The sequence below is a fragment of the Myodes glareolus genome, chromosome 2 (genome assembly GCF_982192425.1).
Source record: "Myodes glareolus chromosome 2, mMyoGla1.1, whole genome shotgun sequence".
NCBI lineage: Eukaryota > Metazoa > Chordata > Mammalia > Rodentia > Cricetidae > Myodes > Myodes glareolus.
In genome coordinates, this window is record NC_142027.1 from 72,667,329 (window position 1) to 72,687,847 (window position 20,519).

The 20,519-nt window shown below is 42.6% G+C and overlaps 1 protein-coding gene across 3 annotated transcripts in view; it reads left to right on the top strand.

Moving 5' to 3' along the window:
- Window positions 1-20,519, top strand: part of Fgf12 (fibroblast growth factor 12) — a 532,634-nt gene that overhangs the window by 255,801 nt on the left and 256,314 nt on the right. The window contains exon 1 of one of the 3 annotated variants that reach the window (XM_048453927.3): window positions 19,065-19,390. The exons of the other annotated variants lie outside the window; for them this stretch is intronic. Coding sequence (XP_048309884.1) covers window positions 19,192-19,390 — 199 coding nt within the window. The 5' untranslated portion in view covers window positions 19,065-19,191. Of the gene's footprint in view, window positions 1-19,064; window positions 19,391-20,519 lie in introns of those variants that run through there. 3 annotated transcript variants of the gene reach the window in all.

Genomic DNA, 20,519 nt, shown 5'->3' on the forward strand with positions numbered 1-20,519 from the left:
TGGTTCTGTGAGTAATAGTTGAAGAAGGAAAGAGTTTTCATTAATAGAGTCAGGGGAAATGCAATGGCTGAAACTGGTTTCTGCAAAGAAGTCTAAAAGCTCTCTTGCATAAGGGAAACCGGCACAATTTCTAGTGTACTACAGAGTGGGATTAAGACCTGGAAGATTCACAATTTTTTGACTGAAGGATATTTTTAGGTCAAAGCCGTCCCGTGATGAAAGAGAGGTCCATTAGGCTGGGACTGGCCATTGCTGAGGTTTTTCAAAAGTGCTTGCCTCTTCATAAGTTGGACTGTGTGGCCTTCAGCTCAGGATGCTGAGATCTTTCTGTTTGTTTTTTGTTCCCATGAGCCTTCTGCCTCAGTCTCCAGGTGCACAGATGTCTATCTGGTATGCTGGGGTTTATCAGAACTGTTTTGTGTTTAGCAGGTTTGTTTTGGGGATGAATTGTCATATTTCCCTGCCATTTTTGATTAAAGGAGGTGGATGGATATTATGGAAAAGGACTCTCTTGGTTTCTCACTGCAGAGCTCTAGTCATGTTGGAAACAGGGGAATAAGAATTAAGTTGCCTATCTTTTTAAAATCACCTCTCAGTGACTTTTTCTTTTTTAATGTGCTCGGCTATCAGGATCTGAGCTATTTTGTCTGTTCCCTTTAGCAGAGATCTAACCAGCTCCTTTCTATCTTGGCTTCCAAGAAAAATCGGCCCGATGCAAATTTCAGATTAAAAGGTTTCACCTACTACTGCTTCTGGGTGCCCCTAAAGTAAGTTCCTCTGTTCAGCACCAGTTTCTGCAAGTGGAGTGAGCAAGCTCCCAGGCTCACTGTGGGTTGTGAGAGGCAACCTTTACCTTTGTCCTGAGCAATTTCTTAGTTCTGATGCCTTTTGTGTTGGAATCCTGTCATCCTCTGTTCCTTCATTCTTTGGCTTCTAAGATCTCTTGGGAATAACACGTGGTGCTTGGTGAAGAGGTTTTGCTGCATTGTGACCTGGGCATGATGTGAAACCCTGGGGGGTTCTGGAAAGTAACAAGAGTCTTACAGGACTTAAAAATTGTTGATATTAGTTATAATCCAGGTACTTGGAGAAAATGGGCCTGTAGAATCCAGATAACAAATGCATGCTAAGTGCACCAGACCACTTGACTCGGCATTGATGAAATCTGTCCTTTCTTGACTGTGCTCTCTAAGTCTCTCTTAGCATTGGCATTTTGATAATGATTTCTATATAAAAAATATAATTTATCGAAAGTATTCACTCTTTTCTCCTTTCATATCAGAGACAGAGAAGTTTTATCTTACATAAAATAAGGCTCAACTGATGAATTAAATATCTTCTAATAAGTTTGCTTATTATTTTGAGAAATATTATGTAGATGGATCTGTAGCTAGAGAGTAGTAATGAAAATTTAAACGGCAAGACACCAACATCAGAGTTGAAACAGTGAAACATGGGAAAAAATGTGTAATCAATTCCGGTATATTTTTCAGAAGCCCAGAAAGAAGGTGACGTAACTTTAAGAATGAATTATTCTAGCCTCTTACCTTTAGCTATGGATGCTAAGGTTAGGGCTGGGGGTTATAGGTCAGTGGTAGAGGACTTGCAGTGCTCTGAGTTTGAATCCCAGTATTCCAAAACAAACAAAAAAAATATGTATTCCTAAAACTGAGATTGCTACTTTAGCTATTCCGTATGGATCAAACTTACCTTGAATCCATGTGTGACAATCCTGTCTAAAATGAATCCTGTGTTTGACCCAAATTAAATGTCACTTCTACCTTGAACATTCTTGAGTCTTTCAGTCATATTAATTGTCCTTCTGGCCTCCGTGGACCACTTCTACATCAATGTATAAATTGATACATGTTGTTTTCCAACCAGATCTGATTCCTTTATGGATTAAAAGGCACGTCTTCACTATCCACCCTCCGAAATATAGAGGGAACCTATGAAAAGGGAGATTTCTATACTCCTGTTGATGTAAAGCAAATATTTAAGTTCACTGGTGGAAATGGGCAATGGCTTGTGTCAGGCTCACTGCTTCATGAATAAGACATTGAACCATGGCCTAAATCAGTGCTTACAGGCTGACCATCATGAAGCTTGCTAACACCATCTTCCATCAGTCTTGTGAAAAAGTTTAGAAAACAGGCTTGCTTCAGAGGAAGAGGAGCAAGCTGGTCCTCTACAGTAGATGATCTCAGAGAGACATGAACTGAAAAGAGATTGCTGGCATCCTCCCTTCTTATTGTTCATTTTCTTACATATGATCTTCAATTCTTGCTCCTTCCTTTCTCTCCTCCTCTTTTTTCCAGCACATGTTTAATTATAATGACTGTTTCTAGAAAAAGCTTCTAGAATGAGCAAGTGAAGAAAGAGTCCCCCCCTTCTAGGAACTCCTAGCCTAGTGGGTGAAATAAGAAATGACTAAGATGCAAATCAAGTTCATACAAAGTAGGAAACTGTCTTTCCTTTGACAAATCCCAACCAGACCGTAGTCATCCAGAAGATAAAGTCTGGCTGACCTACAAGAACACCGCAATTTGGAGGGATCCTGGGGGGCCTGAGTAAGGAAGTCTTTTTTTCTATCTGACTCCACTTTGGACATCATAATCTTGTTTCTGATTTTAGCTGCGAAAGGACTACTTAGCTCTAAGATATTCTCTGTGTCTGGTTATGTGGGTGGATCGAGTCTGAACCTTGATCCAAACAAATGTAGAATAAAATGAAATGTAGAATAAAAATAATAAATATTTGCCAGATATCACCAAGCTTGAGAAGTGATGTGGGATGTCCTTCTGTATTTGTGTTGCTTTTATTGGTTAATGAATAAAACTACTTTGGCCTATGGTCAGCGGGCAGAATATAGCCAGGCTGGAAGATATACATACATACATATATATATATATATATATATATACACACACACAGAGAGAGAGAGAGAGAGAGAGAGTAGGGAGAGTCAGAAAGACACCATGTAGCTTCCCAAAAAGCAAGAGATAACAAACCATGAGCCTCATGAGAAAATATAAAATAATACTAGTGAGTTAATTAAAGATGTAAGAGCTAGCTAGAAATATACCTGAGACATTGGCCAAACAGTGTTACAGTTAATATAGTTTCTGTGTGATTATTCAGGTCTGGGCAGCTAGGAAGCAAACGAGCAGCCTCCATTTTCAGAGAAGGAACCCTGCCCTGAGGTCTCTCCTCTGCAGGTGGCTGCAGTATGTGGGCTGCCTCTGTACCTGTTGGAAAGGACACAGAAGGGTTCTGATCCCTGCGGTTGAGTTTTAGTCATGTTCAAGCTCTGTCAGGACTATACTCTGTTGGGGGATGCACTTCAAGAAATACCCAGTCTATTCTCCTTTGTTTTTTCTTTGTATCTCTTTACTTACATCTATATGTGCACTCCAAATGAAACAAGAGCAACTCTGTACTGTTTGTACTTATTTCCCAAATATGTGGCGCATGCTGTACCATACGTTGTATTTTGTCTGTCCAGATTCAAGCCGAAAGTCCCAAATCAACTTAAAATTTTATATTTACTGCTAATTTAGATTATGTTAAGCCACACGATATTCACCATTTAAAAAATAGTATAGTTCATCTCACCTCCTTGTACTGCCCCATAGAAATGCCATGGAAAAGTTTTAAGTTATCACATCGTAATAGAAACAGTTTCTGCTTACCCAGCATTTGTTATGTGATATGGAACATGCAAAGTTGTTCCTTCATGTATTTTCTGACTGGTTCTTAAGAATAATCGGGTTAATAGTTTTGTTCTCATTTGATGATGATTAAGGAACAATGAATTGGCAATTAGTTTAGGGTTTTATTGTTAGTTATACCAAGAATTATAGTTTATTCTCAGGATTCTGATAATAATCATTCTTTGGTTCTTGAGACATTTGGTTCTTTTCGATCTTGTTATGTCTTGCATAAGTGTCTGTCTTCCAAACACAGCTAAAGATAAAAGTAAACATGTGGATTGTTTTTCTTTTTCCAGCTCTTATTATGATTACAGTGTTGTAGTTAATACAGTTTAATATAGTGTTATCATCTTTTTTTTCCTGCACTATGCTCTTTTTCTCTTAAAATTCTCAGGACACAGAAGTTAACAAAGAGTATTACTCTACATACAGGATTGTCATAATATGAAATGGGATACTCTCTGGGCAAAATAAAACATCATATTGTCCAAATTTTATGCCTAGTATCACTAGATATTTTTGTGTTGTGTTTTACTTACCTCATTTATTAACTTTATAGCCTTACTTGTTCATTTTTATGTGAACAAAGGAAGGGGTACCATGGTTGTCCCTTAGGCGTCATTGAATCCACAATGTGTACTCTAAGCGTCTTTTGGACTCAATGTGGAAACGGATGCAAGCTGTGTCTGAGGATCCCATTCCAGACACCTCACTGGAACCCCAACTTCTCAGAGCAGCAGTTAGGTGTTGGGCTCAGAAAGAATGCAGACTGGGAGATTCAAGGTCTTCCAGTCAGTTCCTAGGAAAAGCAAGACCAAGCCCAATCCTGACTCCACCCACGTTATGCATCCATTGACTGTTTTGTTCCAGCAACTTACTTTTTCTTCATGAACGTGGCCCATGGAATTTAATGATAAACAAGATTCAGATCTCACAATGTGGGACTTCAAAGGGTTGATGGTTGGCACCTGTGTGCTTCCTTCTCAGCTTCTGTTGAGAAGCTCTTTCTTAGTCCTATTTCTGGGAGGTTCTATCCCACTTATTCATGAGTGGGCCGATCTCATGGTGCTTTTTGATGAAACTTGGCAAGGTTCGCTTCAACCGAGAAGAGTAACCTTCTCTTCTAAATGTCCCTGCGCGAACCTACCTCCCATTAGCATGTATCTCCTTCTGTAGTCACTGAAACAGTCAGGCTCAGCCACTAGACAGTAACGTCTTTGAGGAGAGAAATTATGTTTTATGTGGTTATGCCTCCTACCTGCTAAAAAATTTAGCATGTATATGTTCAGTGTCCAATGATGGGGTTACATCCACCCCTTGATGGGTAGAAAAAAAATGGAAAATAAATGCACTGCTATATATGCGTATTACATATATTTGTGTGTGTAACAATTGTGCAGTATAAGTATACATACGTACACACAAATTTAAATATGCAGATTCATATTTGGATATATGTATATACATACATACATGTATACAGACACAAATTGAAAATCTTAAAATAATATTTCAATTTTTTGAGATTAATATAATTACATCATTTCCCTCTTCCACTTCCTCCTTCAAAAACTCCTGTGTATCTCCACTCCATGTTTGCCTGCTCTTTTTCCAATTTGTGGTCTCTTTTTCTTTTAATTGTTGTTACACACACACACACACACACACACACACATACACACACACACACACACACTGTGTGTTCCTAGATATCTAAATACAGTCTGTATAATGTCACTTGTATGTGTGTTTTTAGGGCAGACCATTTGGTATTGGAAACCCAATTGGTATGCTTTTCTCTGGGGAAGACTACTTATTTTGCTCTCAGCATTCCTTCGTTGCCTGTAGTTCTTTCTCTAAGTCCCTTGATCTCCCTGGAGCTCCCTAATTTCCTTGCCAGCATGTCTATTGGTGTCGTTCTTGTTCAGATCATGTTTGGACAGCCATGCTGATGATACTTCATGGGTACAGCTTCTGAAATTTTTAGGAGACACCAGCTCACAGCAAACTCCCTGATCCTTTGGCTCTTACAAGCTTATTGCCCTCTTCAGAAATGAGTCCTGAGCCTTAGGTGCAGGAGCTGTGCTGTAGATGTAGCCACGGTCACTGGGCTCCACAACTCTACGTCCTGATTGGTATGGTTTTTCTGTAATGGTCAATGCATGTTGCAAAGAGAAGTTTCCTTGATGGGGGTGAGGACCTCACTTGTCTGTGGGTATAAGGATAGATATTTAGAGTACAGTGATGCCTGAGGATGACTTAGTAAAGTGGTGGTTGTAGATTCACCTCCAGGATTCGTGACTTCACCAGCTCTGGGCCGTTGGCTAGTTTTCCAGCACCAAGCATGGTTTCCTACTTGTCGAGCAAACCTTACCTCCACTCAGAGAGCTGTTGATAACTGTGTGTCACTACTGAACCTTTGGGGTTGTTGTGCCATGCTGGTGTTGTATACACAATTTTTAAATGTCAAGGAAAGGAGATTGGTGATGGACTAAAAGAAATATGGTCTATTATTGAATTTCATTGGATATGTTTAATTGTCAACAAATAATTTAGTAGGTTATAAATATACAAAGTGAGATGTGTAGAGAACAAACATAGCTTACCTTCTCAATATGTGAGTCAGATTATATATAGTCAAGACAGGCGAACTCATTCCTTCCAATTTTCTCCTAGTTGCTTCTGAGGATAACTCACAGCCTAGTGAATATTCCCAGAACGAATTGCTGCTTTTGTTTAATTGACTATTTGAAGCTAAAGATGTCCAAGGGGTGAATTAATTAAGGGAATTTTTAATGCAATTATCAGATGCTCCAGCATTGAAGGCACGCATTAAAGATGGCTTCTGTCTTGGAGTACCTGGTGAAGAAAATCCCGAGACGAGGGAACTGTATTGCATCTCAGGACCCTTGTGTTCCTGGTGGCAGGACCAGATATTGGGCAAACAGCACTGCTTGGTGCTGAGAGGAGCATCTCAAGAGCAGTGGAAAGGATTCTGTAATCCGATGATATTTCCAGAGCTATAAAGAGAATCCTGACCCTTGTCTCTACTACTAATAAACCAGTAAAATACTTAGTTTGAAAAGGCTGCACACCAATTGGAGACATTTTAAGGAAAGCATTTTTAGCCATTTACAAAGATTTAATTAATTAATTTGGTCATCTAAACTTCAAAGGATCAGAGGGAGGAAAAATTTCAAAGGAAGGGAATGAAATTACATTGGGATGATCAGAGCTAGAATACGTATACCACCATCTACTAAGTGTGTGACTTCCTGGGACTTCTGCTGCCCTTTAATCCTCTTTTTTTGCATCCAAAATTAGGCATTTTAAAGGGTCACACTGTATCTTACCGTGTGGTTGTGAACATTGAATGAAAAAAAAATCCCTTTCATTCTAAATGATGACATGTTATACATCTTAAGTTTTGCTAGCCTTTGTACAACAAAGCCAAAGATGTGGCCACTAACTGATAAGTTAGCCTTACATCAGCGAGATCGCTACTGGCTGAACAAGGGAGCTGGGCTATAGCTTTGCTTGCCATCAGGAGCTATGCCACCGGAAGTATGCCGTGTCTTTTTCAGTCATCAGTCTCAGCCTATTTGAAATGAAAGCATTGGTCCGGATGATTCTAACGGGTGTTTCCATCCCTGTTCTTACTTTTGGTCGTTCTACATGAATCACTGTCATGAAAAAAAAAAATCTATTCTGTTTGCTGCCTGAATGATCCCAAGTAGCAGAAAGTTCAGCATTTGCTCAGGCGTTCTTAACAGGCAAGTAGCCTCTATGCTTTGAAAAGCCAGCAATCAGGGCTCAATGCCTTACTCCAGAGCTGCTCCTCTAGGCTCATACTTACACAGTAGCTCCATGGGATTGAACACTCTGAAAGGGAAATCACAGGTTGGCATTTTAAGGATACTGGCAGTACAATTAAAAAAAAACTCACATGCATTTTCTTGACTTTAGGAGAATTGATTAGCAAAGCCGTACACACTCAATTACAGTGATTATGTAAGTAGGGGCTCTCTGACAAAGAAGAAAATCAGTTTGACACACCCTGAGGCCTGATTATACATCAGAAGCAGGATGTCTTGTCTCCAATTTTGAGAGGAGGGAAGTGAGATTCTGTAGCATTACAGGGATCAGTTAAGATTAGAAACTCATAGGAATTATTAGCACTAAGGTTCACCTAAGATGAACATGAGTCTATAACAGGACAATGTGTTCTCCCAATGTCTTTGTTGAGATTCTTTACATGAGGTTTTCCTAGCTACATTTTTCATTTTCATATAGGGAAAAAAGTACCATAAGCTATAACCATCACGGTTGACACTAGCTCTTCCAGAAAACCTTGGGGCCGGGCCAAAGAGACAAGAAATGGTGGAGGTCTCAGATTTGTGTCCTCCCATCGTGGTCCTTCCCTTGACTAGCTGTGTGACTTAAATCAAGTCATTTCCCTCACCCCTTTGTTTGGTCATTAGTAACAATGTTCAGCTCAAAGATGAGAACAATTTAATTTGCTTTCCCAGAGGTGCTTGGGTAAATGCAAAGGGATCCACCCTAAGTTGTTTTGCTTAAGGGAAGTAGTACTGGTAAGCATTTCAGGTCAGTGGTTCTAGGATGTTGGAGTGGAAGAAAAGAGCAGCCATCTGGATAGTTTCACTTTGGGTTTAAAAAACTGGACTCCATAGAGAGGGAAAAGTTATCCAAGCTTCTATTTAGGCAGCGCCTGAGTAAAAATTCTGCTAAAACTAGGAATGAGTCCATTATAATCAGCTTTCTGCTGACTTTTCCAACTATAAAACAATTTTTCTTTGGATATGAATTATTGTGGAGTTGGTCATCAGTGACTTTGATTATGTGCATATATATGTATATCACTCATTAAAAATCAATAATTAAAATTTCAAACAAAAATCTTTGATTGCCACCACTCTCCTCTTATAGTGGGAACAGCTTTACTCTGTCTAGTTCTAGCTCCAAAGAGAACAAAATATCTCGTTATTTCTATAACCACTACCACTATCTCTAGTAGGGCACCTTAGAGTATACATGCTCCTTGTCCTTTAGATCTCCAAATTAACTCTCACCATCGACTCTAGGACTCTGTTACTGTGGGGCTTCAACTATAAGGACCAGCAATTTTTTTCCATTAATCATTTTATAGGCAAGTGAGCTGACGTGCGGAGGTCAAATGACATTTCCATGATTTATATAACTCTTCTACCTACTGAGGGACTTTTTGCTTATGATAGCCACAGATTAAATAATGCTATCAGGGGTAAAGGCAATACTGTTACTGATTAAAGCTTTTCCAGGTGTTTTGTTCAGGATAAAATTTGAACTACCCTGATTCATCTTGTTCATTAATTATTTTTAAGTCACACACACAGCTACTCTCCAGTTTTAAGGACAGTAAGTAGTAAGTAGTCACTGAACAGCTGTTGATCCAGAAATAGAATGGTCACCTTTCAGAATCTATGCAGTTCTTTAGTACCAAGATGGCGGTATAGCTTTCAGTGTTCCACCAACCAACAGTCTCCTTCCATTTTTTTCTGCCTCCCTTCCTCCTCTTCCTTCTTTCCTTCCTTCCTCCCCTGCCTCCACCCTTCCTTCCTTCTTTCCTTCCTTCCTTCCTTCCTTCCTTCCTTCCTTCCTTCCTTCCTTCCTTCCTTCCTTCCTTTCTTTCTTTCTTTCTTTCTTTCTCTGACAGTTGAGAAACATTCCTCTCTGGTCAAGCCCATGACAGAATCACCCTATTATTGAATGATCCTCTGTATCTACAGCTTGAGCATTTATTTCCACAGTAACTCATGAGCTGGTGTGGATGTGGAACTGAGCCTTCTGAGCGCTAGGCCTATGTCAAGGATTATACCGTAGTTTTCTTTTTAAGATGAAAATTTCTCTTCTTGCAAAGGAACGTGGCCATCATGGGAAGCACCCTTCCTTTATTTGGTATGTTTTTGTGGTTTTGCGTGCTTCAAATTAGGAAACATAAATTTTCCCTGAAATTATATAAAGGCTCCTGAAGATAACACAGTAATGCTGAAATCAAGTGGTTTTTTTTTCTCTCCTCCTAAACTGTAATTACAGAGGAGTACTTCCCATAAGGATCAATTCCATGATACCAAGTGTGATATGGAGCCTATCCCAAGTATTATCATTGACATTTTTTTTTTTATTTTTTGAGACAGGGTTTCACTGTAGTTTTTGGTGCCTGTCCTGGAACTAGCTCTTGTAGACCAGGCTGGCCTCGAACTCACAGGGATTCGCCTGCCTCTGCCTCCCGAGTGCTGGGAGACATTTTTTTATTGGCAACATGAAAGGGGGATGAGCAATAATGTAACTATAAGACTTCCTGAAGGCTGAGCACAGAGTATTTTGCAAACAACAACTATATATCCTGAAGTCATCAAATCACAGGAGTCACAAGGGAATTGTCTTCATGGTTTCTGCCTGTTTCTGTAAAGAAGAGGATTCATCCGTTGATAATCTTGAACATGGGAGAATCTCAAAATCCAGTTATAAGGGCTCATGCCACCCTGTCTTCCTTGAGCTTTTGGTATGTCTTCATAAACACAGACCTTCTTGTTATCTGATTTCTGAAACTAACTTCATATTTATATGGGTATCAATCATTTATTTCTCTAGAGTGGTGGGGTTTATCTAGGGTTTATTTAAATAGCATTCTTAGAAAATGGGAGGTAAGAGAAGTCCCCACTTTCATCAGCTGTGTACTTCTTGCTTATGATAGCCACAGATTAAATAATGCTATCAGTGGATAAAGGTGATACTGGTACTGATAAAAGCTTTTCCAGGTGTCTTGTTCAGGATAAAATTTGAACTATCCCTATTCATCTTGTACATTAATTATTTTTAAGCCACATTTAAGTCAATACACTTGAAAGTAGCTATAATGCTCAAAATAATCTACAAGGGGTTTATAGTGACAAAATTGTTAATTCAATTCTTGCCCCCAAATTCTACATTTAATCATATTCAGAGAGCACATTTGAGATGATTTCCTTTGTGGTTTTGTTTTTGTACTAGATTCAATTTATCCTGAAGCCGACTTTTAATTCTTTTCTTAACAAATAATAAAACTTTCTGATTAAATCTCTTTTTTTTTCAAGTTTAAAATTAGTATTTTAATAGATTGTACACATTTCTTACATTCAACTTTAAAAATGAATTGCTTGATATATGAATTCTTTACATCATGATTTCTAGGTAAAATATTTTGAATAATAGAAGGTTGGTACAATATGGATAATACTGAGTTTTCTTTTATCTGATTAAACTCTGTTTATTAGTCTATACACTGTTTTAAATAGAGGACTTAAAGAAAAACTTTCCATTGTTTTCTATGGTCTTAACCTTTCACTATACAAGACTTTCACTTTTGATTAAATCTCTTTTAAAAGCTAGTTCTGTTTCCTTGTTCTACCTTTTTTAAAGAAGGAGATGGGACTACGGAAAAGGAGGGAAAGGAATACATTTTTCCAGTGCCACAGTGGTAAGCATACTCAACCAAGTGGCAGGCAATTGACTAGCTTACTCGTAAAGAAGTCCCACGTCTTTACTAACTGACTGTAAAATCCGAATGCATCATATGGATGCAAATTGTCATTGGATCCCCTGACACATTTTTCTGAACTACTTGTATATTTTCATAGCTCAGTGCTGTGTGCAACGTAAAGGACCAAACCATGATTTGATTGTGATTTTTGTAGTATATTTTAAGTGTTAGCTATGTGCTATTTCAACTAGATACATTCCCTGGAAATTTGGAAACTAAAATTAGAAATGAGAGCAACTAGAAATGGCCTGTGGAGGAAGCAGCCCCGAGAAGATGGGTGTCAGTATAAATATTAAAATTATTAAAACATTTTAAGGTCACTTTAGTTGTATTCTGAGACTTCAAATACTGGTTCATCATGTTTTCTGACATATTTGCTACCCTCTCTTATTAATTTATTCTAGTTTTACTATGAGCATGGGTGTAAACATGTACATCAATGTGTGTGCATGTTTCAGAGAGAGACACACACAGAGAGAAATGAAAAGATAAACCTAGATATGAAGGATTGTTAGTCAGAGCAGAAATCCGACTCCAGATACCTTCTCAGGCTACTAGATTTTAAGATACTTTATTCAAGCCTGACAAGTTTTAAAGTATTCTGTGGAAACAAAATGTCCATTTGCAAATATGGAGGTAAACTTGAGTTTCTTTTTTTGTTACAAAAAGTGAATGTGCCCCCACTTCTCTTTAGGAGACTTATGTATCTATTTGACTTTAAAAGATACTTGGGTGGAAGGATGAATTTCATATTAGCACCAGAGTGTGAACCGAAGATCTCAAACACACTCAGCATGACTCTTACACTGAGCTACAACCAAAAAGCTATTGGGTGCATGAATTAATTCCATCATCTGAGTGTTTGATGAATATTTTCGATGCATTTCAAAGACGGGAAATATCAAAACTGACAGAACCCCATCCTTGTGGCTCACGCCCTCTTACAGGGACTGACTCACACCAGAGGTGGTGTTGTGACACCTCAGTTCAGCTGGGAAGGAAGGCAGTTATGTATATGGATGTGACAGGGCAGTGTGCAGTATTTAAGAACAACAACGAAGGCAATGAAAACCTCAAAGGATACTCTCCTAACCAAGACTGGTTAAAAAAAAAAAAACAAAACAAAACAAAAAAAATCCAGACCATCACTTTAGCTTCACAGCTCAGAGGAGGTCGCACCTGACCTGACCTGAGCAGGACAGAATGTAGGGTGTTTGTGCCCACTCTGCCCACCAAACAGCAATCCCTCGAAAGTGATTATTAAGACTGTGATAGACACCAGTGCTTGCAAGGATGCTTGTAATTTCCATTGTTCTCCCCCCCCACCCCCCGTGTGGTTACAATTAGAACAGTGTAGACATCAAGGCTAGGAGGCCTGAGTGTAACTCCTAGATTTTCATTGTGTGACACTGGGAAGCCACCCTACTAAGTGTCTGTTTATGAAATCAGCTTATCATTACCACCTTGACTTTAGCTCCAAGTTCTTTGAGCTGTACTGAGAAAACGCGTGGAAGAATTGTGTTCAACAGAAAATAACAGTAACTGGGAAGTTTAGTTAGAAGCTTCTTTAGTCTTGGTGAGAAAACACATGGAAGATTAGTGTTGAACCGTAAATAACAAGGGTAGCCAAGCATTGAGGCGCACGCTTTTAATTCCAACACTTAAGAGGCAGAGAGGCAGGTAGATCTCTTAGTTCAAGGCTAGCCTGGTCTACGAAGTGAATTCTAGGACAACCAGGGCTTCCCAGAGAAACCCTGTCTCAAATAAAACAAAAAGATAGCAAACTATGGGGGTAATAATGTGAAATTCATTGCATGCTTATATTTGTTAATGACATTCTGTTTTTATTGGCATACAATATCAAAATCATAATAAAAGGGAGCCTCTAAAAATGAACAGATTTGTAGTCTATGAACTCTTCAAACTCTATCTGTGTGTCCTAAGTTAAGCAACTTGACCTCTCTGTGTCTGGTTTCTTCATTATGACGCCCACCTTGAGGACTGTCACAAGGGCTCAGTGTGTCAGTGACTGTGATGTGCTTCGAGGTATTCAAGAAGCTTATCACTAATATTTCTCATCAAAACGGATGCGATTCAAAACTTGAACATTTTTCTTTTTAAGCAGCACAGACATTTCTCTTTGTCTGTCATAAATAGAAATAAGACCTCTCCTTTCCTGTGTTGAAAGATGTCCAAAATAGACATGCATATATCCATTGTTGAACTGTAGAATAAAAAAAATAACAAAACAAGAATGAACTTGCTACAGAAAGAAATTCACAAATGATTAGAAAGTACTATTTTACATTGCTTCAGCCAGCCTACTTTAATTGACCCTCTGATTGGGTGAAGCTGCTTCAAGTACTGAAATCGTTCAAGACAAACAGTTGGAGACAAATTCGCCTACCTTGCAATCCTGTTGTGGTCAAGACCAACTTGCCTATATTCCTGAACTTTGAGTTAAAGGACTAATCTCCCAGAAGGACGGTGGATGTAGAGAGGTGGGCCTTCTTGTGCTACCAACAGACAAGGACAATGACAGTATTTTACTGATGAGCATTATGTCTGTCATTGCAAGGTTAATCACTCACTTCATGTAGCTTTCCAATCTCCGTTAAATACCTTATGCATGGGAGTGAGTGATGATGTGTGTGGATTTCAGAATCAGTGTTCTGCAAGGGCTGCCTGCTAGAGCAGGGACTTGATCAGATGGCCAACTGAAGGATAGCATTCTCTCTCTTACACTGCACATCACTGTCACAGTCTTTGGTATTCCATGACCTTGCTTAGAGCTGTGAGGGTGGATCTCATTCACCTGTGCTGCAGCTGTAGCCCAGAGAGCTGAGCCAATAGCTTACTGAAAATAGATGATAAACCAGCACTCAGGAGGCAGAAGCAGGCTGATCTCTGAGTTCAAGGCCAACCTGGTCTTCAGAGGCGAGTTCTAGACAGCCAAGGTTACATAAAGAAACCCTGACTTGAAAAACCAAAATGGAAAAAAAAAAGAGAAAGAAAAAAAAAAGAAAGAAAAGTTCAATTTACACAGTGGCATAGACTTTAAGTTTGTTGGTGGCAGGGATTTGTAGAAGTGTATGTAATTCCCTTGGGTTACTGACACCATATCTTGAATACCATGTGTACTCAATACCGTGTTTAAAATGGATATGTGAGGTAATCCTACTTTGATTTGGGAGTTGGAAGATTTGGCCCTTGAGCAAGCCAAAGACAATTAAATCTCTCTATGTTTTTTTTTAATTTTAAAATATGGAGATGACTAATACTGTCTATATTTTGTTTGACTGGAGGTAAGAGATATAAATATAACTATGTAAGAATTCTTCTGATGTGTATTTGGCAACTTTCTCCAAACTAAAACTTTTCCTACTCATGATGTCTTCAAAACCAGAAAGGGACATTCTTCACTTATCCTAAGAAAGATAGCAGAAAAATTCGAATTTGTATAGCTCTGAGATATCTCAACCATCATCAGGTTGCTATATCTTCTCATCGGTAAAGGCAGAGTTATTGAACATAGCCAGAAAAGCACCGGGCAAGGGTTGGAACTCAGTGAAACAGATATAGAAGCTTTGAATTGATTCATAAAAACCTCACTTACATATTTCTTCTGAGTTCAACCTCTATGAACTCAGGACCTAGGTTTCCCAGATTTCTGTGTATCTATTTTTCTCTCCTGGGGAAGGGAAGCAGATGGTCGTGCTGACGAATCATTTAAGGACGAAATAGCTTTTTAAAAAATGCATCAACAGTAGCAGAAATGCAAGGGAATGCCAATGCCGTGTCTTTGTCGTTCATTGAAATCCAAACACCCCATTCTTTTAATAGAGATCTAAGACAGGGCTAAGTGTCTCTCAGAGACCTGACGTTGAAAAGATATTTAGTCTTTGCATGCTATATATAATAGATGTCAAGACGGGAGGACTTCAGCTAGCAGGAGCTGATCCTTCATTTCTTCGTCTACAACTTTCCTTTGCTTCTAGGCGTATTTCCTCTCCATCAAACACTTCGAATGTCCACAGCCTATTAAAGAGTAAAGATTTAAAAGATTAAAAGATTTTAAAGATTAAAAGTAAAGAGTAAAGACGTATCTCTTTTTAGTCCTGCTCGAAGAAAAAGAGGGACAGAGGGCTGCAATTTGGGAGGAATGTAACTAATTTTGAGAGTCTTGCTGTATTCTTCCAATATTATCTGTATGTATTGCATGTATACGGTACAGTTATATTTTGAGACGCGGAGAAGCTTTTAAGAATTCCAAAGTATATGTTTCAATCATAGAGATTTCTGTTTCATATTCACAGAACCTCTCCTTAGGAATCTGCATCTTTAGAGCAAACATCTCAGGTGAATCAGAGGCATTCAAAACACCACCATCAACTCTGTCATTCAATTGGTGTTTCCCTGCTGTCAAAATGCTTATGTATGCACATTCTGTTCTGGGAGGTAGATGGGGCGATTATCTTCATTGTGAGAATGAAAGGGACCAAGTTCAGCTGATTTCCTTAGTTCTTCCTTATAGTCTCTGCCTTCTTGTTCACTCTTGAGATTCCCCTTAGATGACCTTTTACTGTTGGGGTGTTGATTTGCCAAAGGCAGGGTCCTCCCCAAGGCCTGCCAGTACTATCTGTGCCTGCCTTGCTGAAAAATGAGGCAAGCCTTCCTGTGGCCAAGGAGAGAAAATAATAATTTTATTTGTGGACATTGAACACTTCCCTAATTGGCTGTGTTGCCAGTTGATTTCAAGCAATCCCTTCTGTCTTGTCAAATGTACTTTGGAGTGCGCATCCTTTTCACCTATCTTGATTGGTGTTGTTCAAATTCCAGGAATGAATCTATCATCTCCAGCCAGCCAAACTGGGCTGCTGCAATGGTTGCATGCTCTCCCCTCTTTGGCCCTCAGAGGCCCCTTCTCCCATACTGTCCCTACTTAATAATCCTCTCAACTGTCTGTCACACCAGTCTTTGCTTTGTCCAACCAGTAGTCAGAAAGGCCAGACACCTGATTGGGTTGTCAGATTCACACCTCTGTCCTTCTCATGGCCTAAATGAATCTCAGGTAGTCCAGCAGATTTGTGCTCATATTTAGACAACCTCTGGGTCCCTCAGAGTTTGTGTCAGTCCATTTTCAGCAGGGTGCAGGGCTGGTATTTTCCCCCAACCTCTTTGAATACTTCTGGTCTCGACTTGCAGATCGCCCACTGAATGAAGAGAGAGTGGTACTATTTGAAGACCAGTTGGAGAGAAAAATGCAAACATGACTAAGGTGCACTCCCAGACAGACCACAGCCTGAACCAAGGGTGAACTCAGGTTTCCAGAATCTCCAATGCTGTGTTTCCTTGGATGCTCGCTACCAGGAGCACTTCAAGCATTTCTGGAGAAAAGCTTGCTCTCCCATGCTGTTGTTCACTGCCCTTGTTCACATCAATCTAGCATCCCACCTTTATTCACCCTCAAGGCAGGTTACCTACTGAGACCTAGGCATTGAATCCTCTTTGTAGCTTTCCCGACAGAAACAAGAAATCTAGGTTCCAAAATGTGGCAGGGGTGCGCGCGCCCGGGGTGGGGGTGGGGGCAACATAGGTGAGCAGGAGGTCATTGATACTTTCTCCAGTGTTCACTTCCTTACTTCCTGAAGAATGCTATATATTTCTGGTCACTAGAGAGAGGACAGATTGCATCTCCCTGCTTCCTGCACCATCCTGTCTTTGGCCATCCAGGGTCCTTCAACAAGCTGGTGGATGTTGTTTTTCTCTTTGAGGGGGAGGGACCGGACACAGCAGACCCAAGCTGCAGTTCCCTCACTCAGCCTCTGAGAATTTCTCATCCAAACCTCAATCACGTAGGATTGCGTAGAGAGGAGAAAAGGGGAGAGACAGAAGACGGAGAGGGGGGAGAAGGGTGTGGGGGGGGGGGGAGGAAGGAGAGAGTCTGGGAGCAGAGGGCGCGAGGAAAGGGAGCAGGACCTAAGTGCCACGCTTTCCAGTGCTCCTCCAGCCCAGCCCCCAACTCAGTCCCACCAGGAGGCTTTCCTGCTCTCCAGGAGCCTGAGCAACTCAGGCTCCTAGTCCCACCCGCCCTCTCGGCGGCTGTCGCCTCTGCCGGGAGTTTCCTGCGGAGCTACCGCTCGGACGGAGATAGCCCGCGGCGGCGCCCAGGAATCTTTGCCCATGAATGGGACTCCGCCCTGAGCGCCCCCTCCCGGTCCAGGGAAGGCGGCGGGGGGCGCCCCGCGCTCCCGCGGCTCTCAGCCGCCCCCGGCGCAGCAAGTTGGGCGAGTTGGTGGCCGCCTTCACCTGCCTCCCTTCCCCGGCCCCTGAGTCCGCGCCTGGCCGGGGGAGCCCAGGTGGTGTGCGCGGCCGCCTCCCGCCATCGCCCAGGGCGGCCTAGGGACCCTGCGTGCGCCCGGGCGCCAGACCATGGTGGGCAGCTGCGACCCGGAGCCGCAGCCGCCGCGAGCCGACGTCGCCCTCAACCAGCCCCCGCCCCACCCGAGCGGACGCGCGGGGGCTCGCAGCGCGCGGTCACTTCCTTCCACTGCCGGGATGGGCAGCGCGGGACCAAACGAGCGGCCCAGCATCGGCGGGGTAACCCCTATTTGAGCTGCGGCCGGGAGCTGCCGACAGCTGGGGCGTGCGAGCCTGGGGTCCGGGCGGCGTGGCGATGACCTGATCCCGAGCCCGCCAGGGCGCCCGTCCCTTGCTGCCCGGCTCGCTCGCAGTCTGTGCAGAGACCGGCTCGGTGCGGCGGCCCGGGCGCACGGTGGCGGGGAGCTCCGGTGAAAGGCGTGTGGGCGCCGAGCTGAGGAGGACACCTTCGGCAGCTCTGCCTTTGGAGGGGCTTCTGTAAACTACTGAGTCATTCCAGATTTAGGATTCCCTAAATAATCACCAACTGTGCCCGTCTCGTGCCGGAACGCAGGCAGAGAGAGCGAGAGGTCCGGCTCTCGGGACCCCGCGGATCCCCAGGGTGCTTGGCCCTCGAGGATCTCCCTCCCTCCTGCTAGTCCTCCCCCCTCCCTCGTCTCCCGCTTTCTTTGCAGTGCTGCTGGAGGAGAGGCGCACTCACCGCAGCTGGAAACAGCTGCCCCCGCCCCGCGCCCCAACCCCGAGTCTAGCCAACCGCTCCCACTTCTCGCCTCTTGGAATTCCAGAAGTGGGGAGGCCGACCGGCCCCTGGAGAACCGCAGCCCGTGCGATGCCTTCCGTAGACCTCACCCAGCCGGGACGGACCTCCTAATCGCCAGAACCGCGGGCCACAGGGAGTTGAATTGCTGCCTTCCTCTCTTCTCTGTCGCGGTTGGTGGCTCATTTTCTAAAGGAACGTTTTATTCACTTTTTAGTATTTTCTTTTCTTTATTATTTTTTTAAGCCAGGGGCACGCTTCTCGCCTCGGTCCGGACTCTGCCTTGTAAACGGGTTTTCTATGTATGTATGTGTAGGAATACTTTGGACACCTTACAAAGCTTGCGCCTCTCCAACCGGGGCACGGCTTGTTATTTTGGACATCTTTTCCCATTCTCCACTTGGTACCCTGAACGCAGTGTGACCAAATTCCTCACTGCCCTTTGGACGTGGATCGCCTTGAGGGTGCAAGTTTGGGGTACAAACGTCTACTTCGCAAGAAGGCTTGGGACCGCCCCGCCCCCGCCGCCAGTGGTTGGGGAAGTTTACATCTGGATTTTCACACGTTTTGTTGCCACTGCCCAGACTCTGACTAACCTTGTGGGCTCCAGGTTTTCGATACTGCAACCTCCTCAAATATTAGCACTGCCTCACTGCGCCTGTCCCATCCCTCCAGGCCCTCGAGGTCCTTCCCTCATCCCAGCAGAGCAGGAACCCGAGGGCTCTCTGGAGCCCGGGGCCTCGGGCCCGCGCTGAGCAGCTATGGCTGCAGCGATAGCCAGCTCCTTGATCCGGCAGAAGCGGCAGGCAAGGGAGTCCAACAGCGACCGGGTGTCAGCCTCCAAGCGTCGCTCCAGCCCCAGCAAAGACGGACGCTCCCTGTGCGAGAGGCACGTCCTCGGGGTGTTCAGCAAAGTGCGCTTCTGCAGCGGCCGCAAGAGGCCCGTGAGGCGGAGACCAGGTCAGTAGCAGCTGGAACACTGGGCTCCCCAAAGCCTGACATCCTCTCATCCCCTTTCTTAAAAGCTTCTGGGAATTGCTCATGGAAGGGAATCAGAATTCCATTCTTCCATGCTGGTCCATCCTCTTTCAACAACCCTGTGTCAGTTAATAGCTCGTCTCATATTCGGGAAAACACTTTCTGCTTTTGTAAGTCCACAGTTTGACGAGCATGAGCACCACTTGTGTAGATGCCCCTAGGTCCCGAAATCTTGAAATGTCCTGGAGGGCAGTGACTGGTGTGTTTATTAACTCATTTATTTCTTATTTCTTTGTTTGTCACCTATTGTTTTATCCGTTCGTCCATCCATCCATCCATCCATCCATCCATCCATCCATCCTTCTACCTATAGAGTAATCATACTACCTATGGAGAACTCGTCTATTCCTCATAACCACACATGACAGAGGATTAGGAATTATACTGGATACTAGATGAACTTAGTATTATTTTGATTTTCTCTGTCTTCAAGAAGCTCATGCTATTTTATCTTTGAAACCGTCACAATTTACCACCTTTCCATTTTCTCACGTGCTCGTGTGTTCCTTTCTAATAGGACCCCTTTCCAACCAGTTGATAGTTACCACGGGCTCTTAATATGAACTTTGTGTCCCATTACCAGTCTCTGCACACTAACACTTTGGAGTCGCTTTTATGACGTGATATCTGCAGTTTGGCTCCAGAGAGTGTAAAGAAAAGTTGACTTCTCAGACATTTCTATGGCACAGCCTTTCTGAAGCTGACTCGGGTCCATATGGTCCCTCATATGCCTCTATTGACCAAAGGAAAACTAATACCTTCAGTGTCATGAGGAGGAGTCCCACCATAAGCCAGGACAGTGTTACACCTTAAGAGATCAAAAGCACATCTCCAGCTGGTGTTTTCCTCAAGCCTGAGGGTGTGGCCACTGAGACAGTTGTAGTCTACAGCACCCTCAGTGCTCATAGCAGAAGGAAGGATGGGGTGAACAGGGCTCCTGGCTGTTGCTGAGTTGACTCCCTTATCCTGTTAGCAACTCTGCCTCCGGCACTGTCTTGAGTTCCACAAATGTAGTGTGTAAGTTAGATCCAGTGTGAGGCTCAGAATAAGT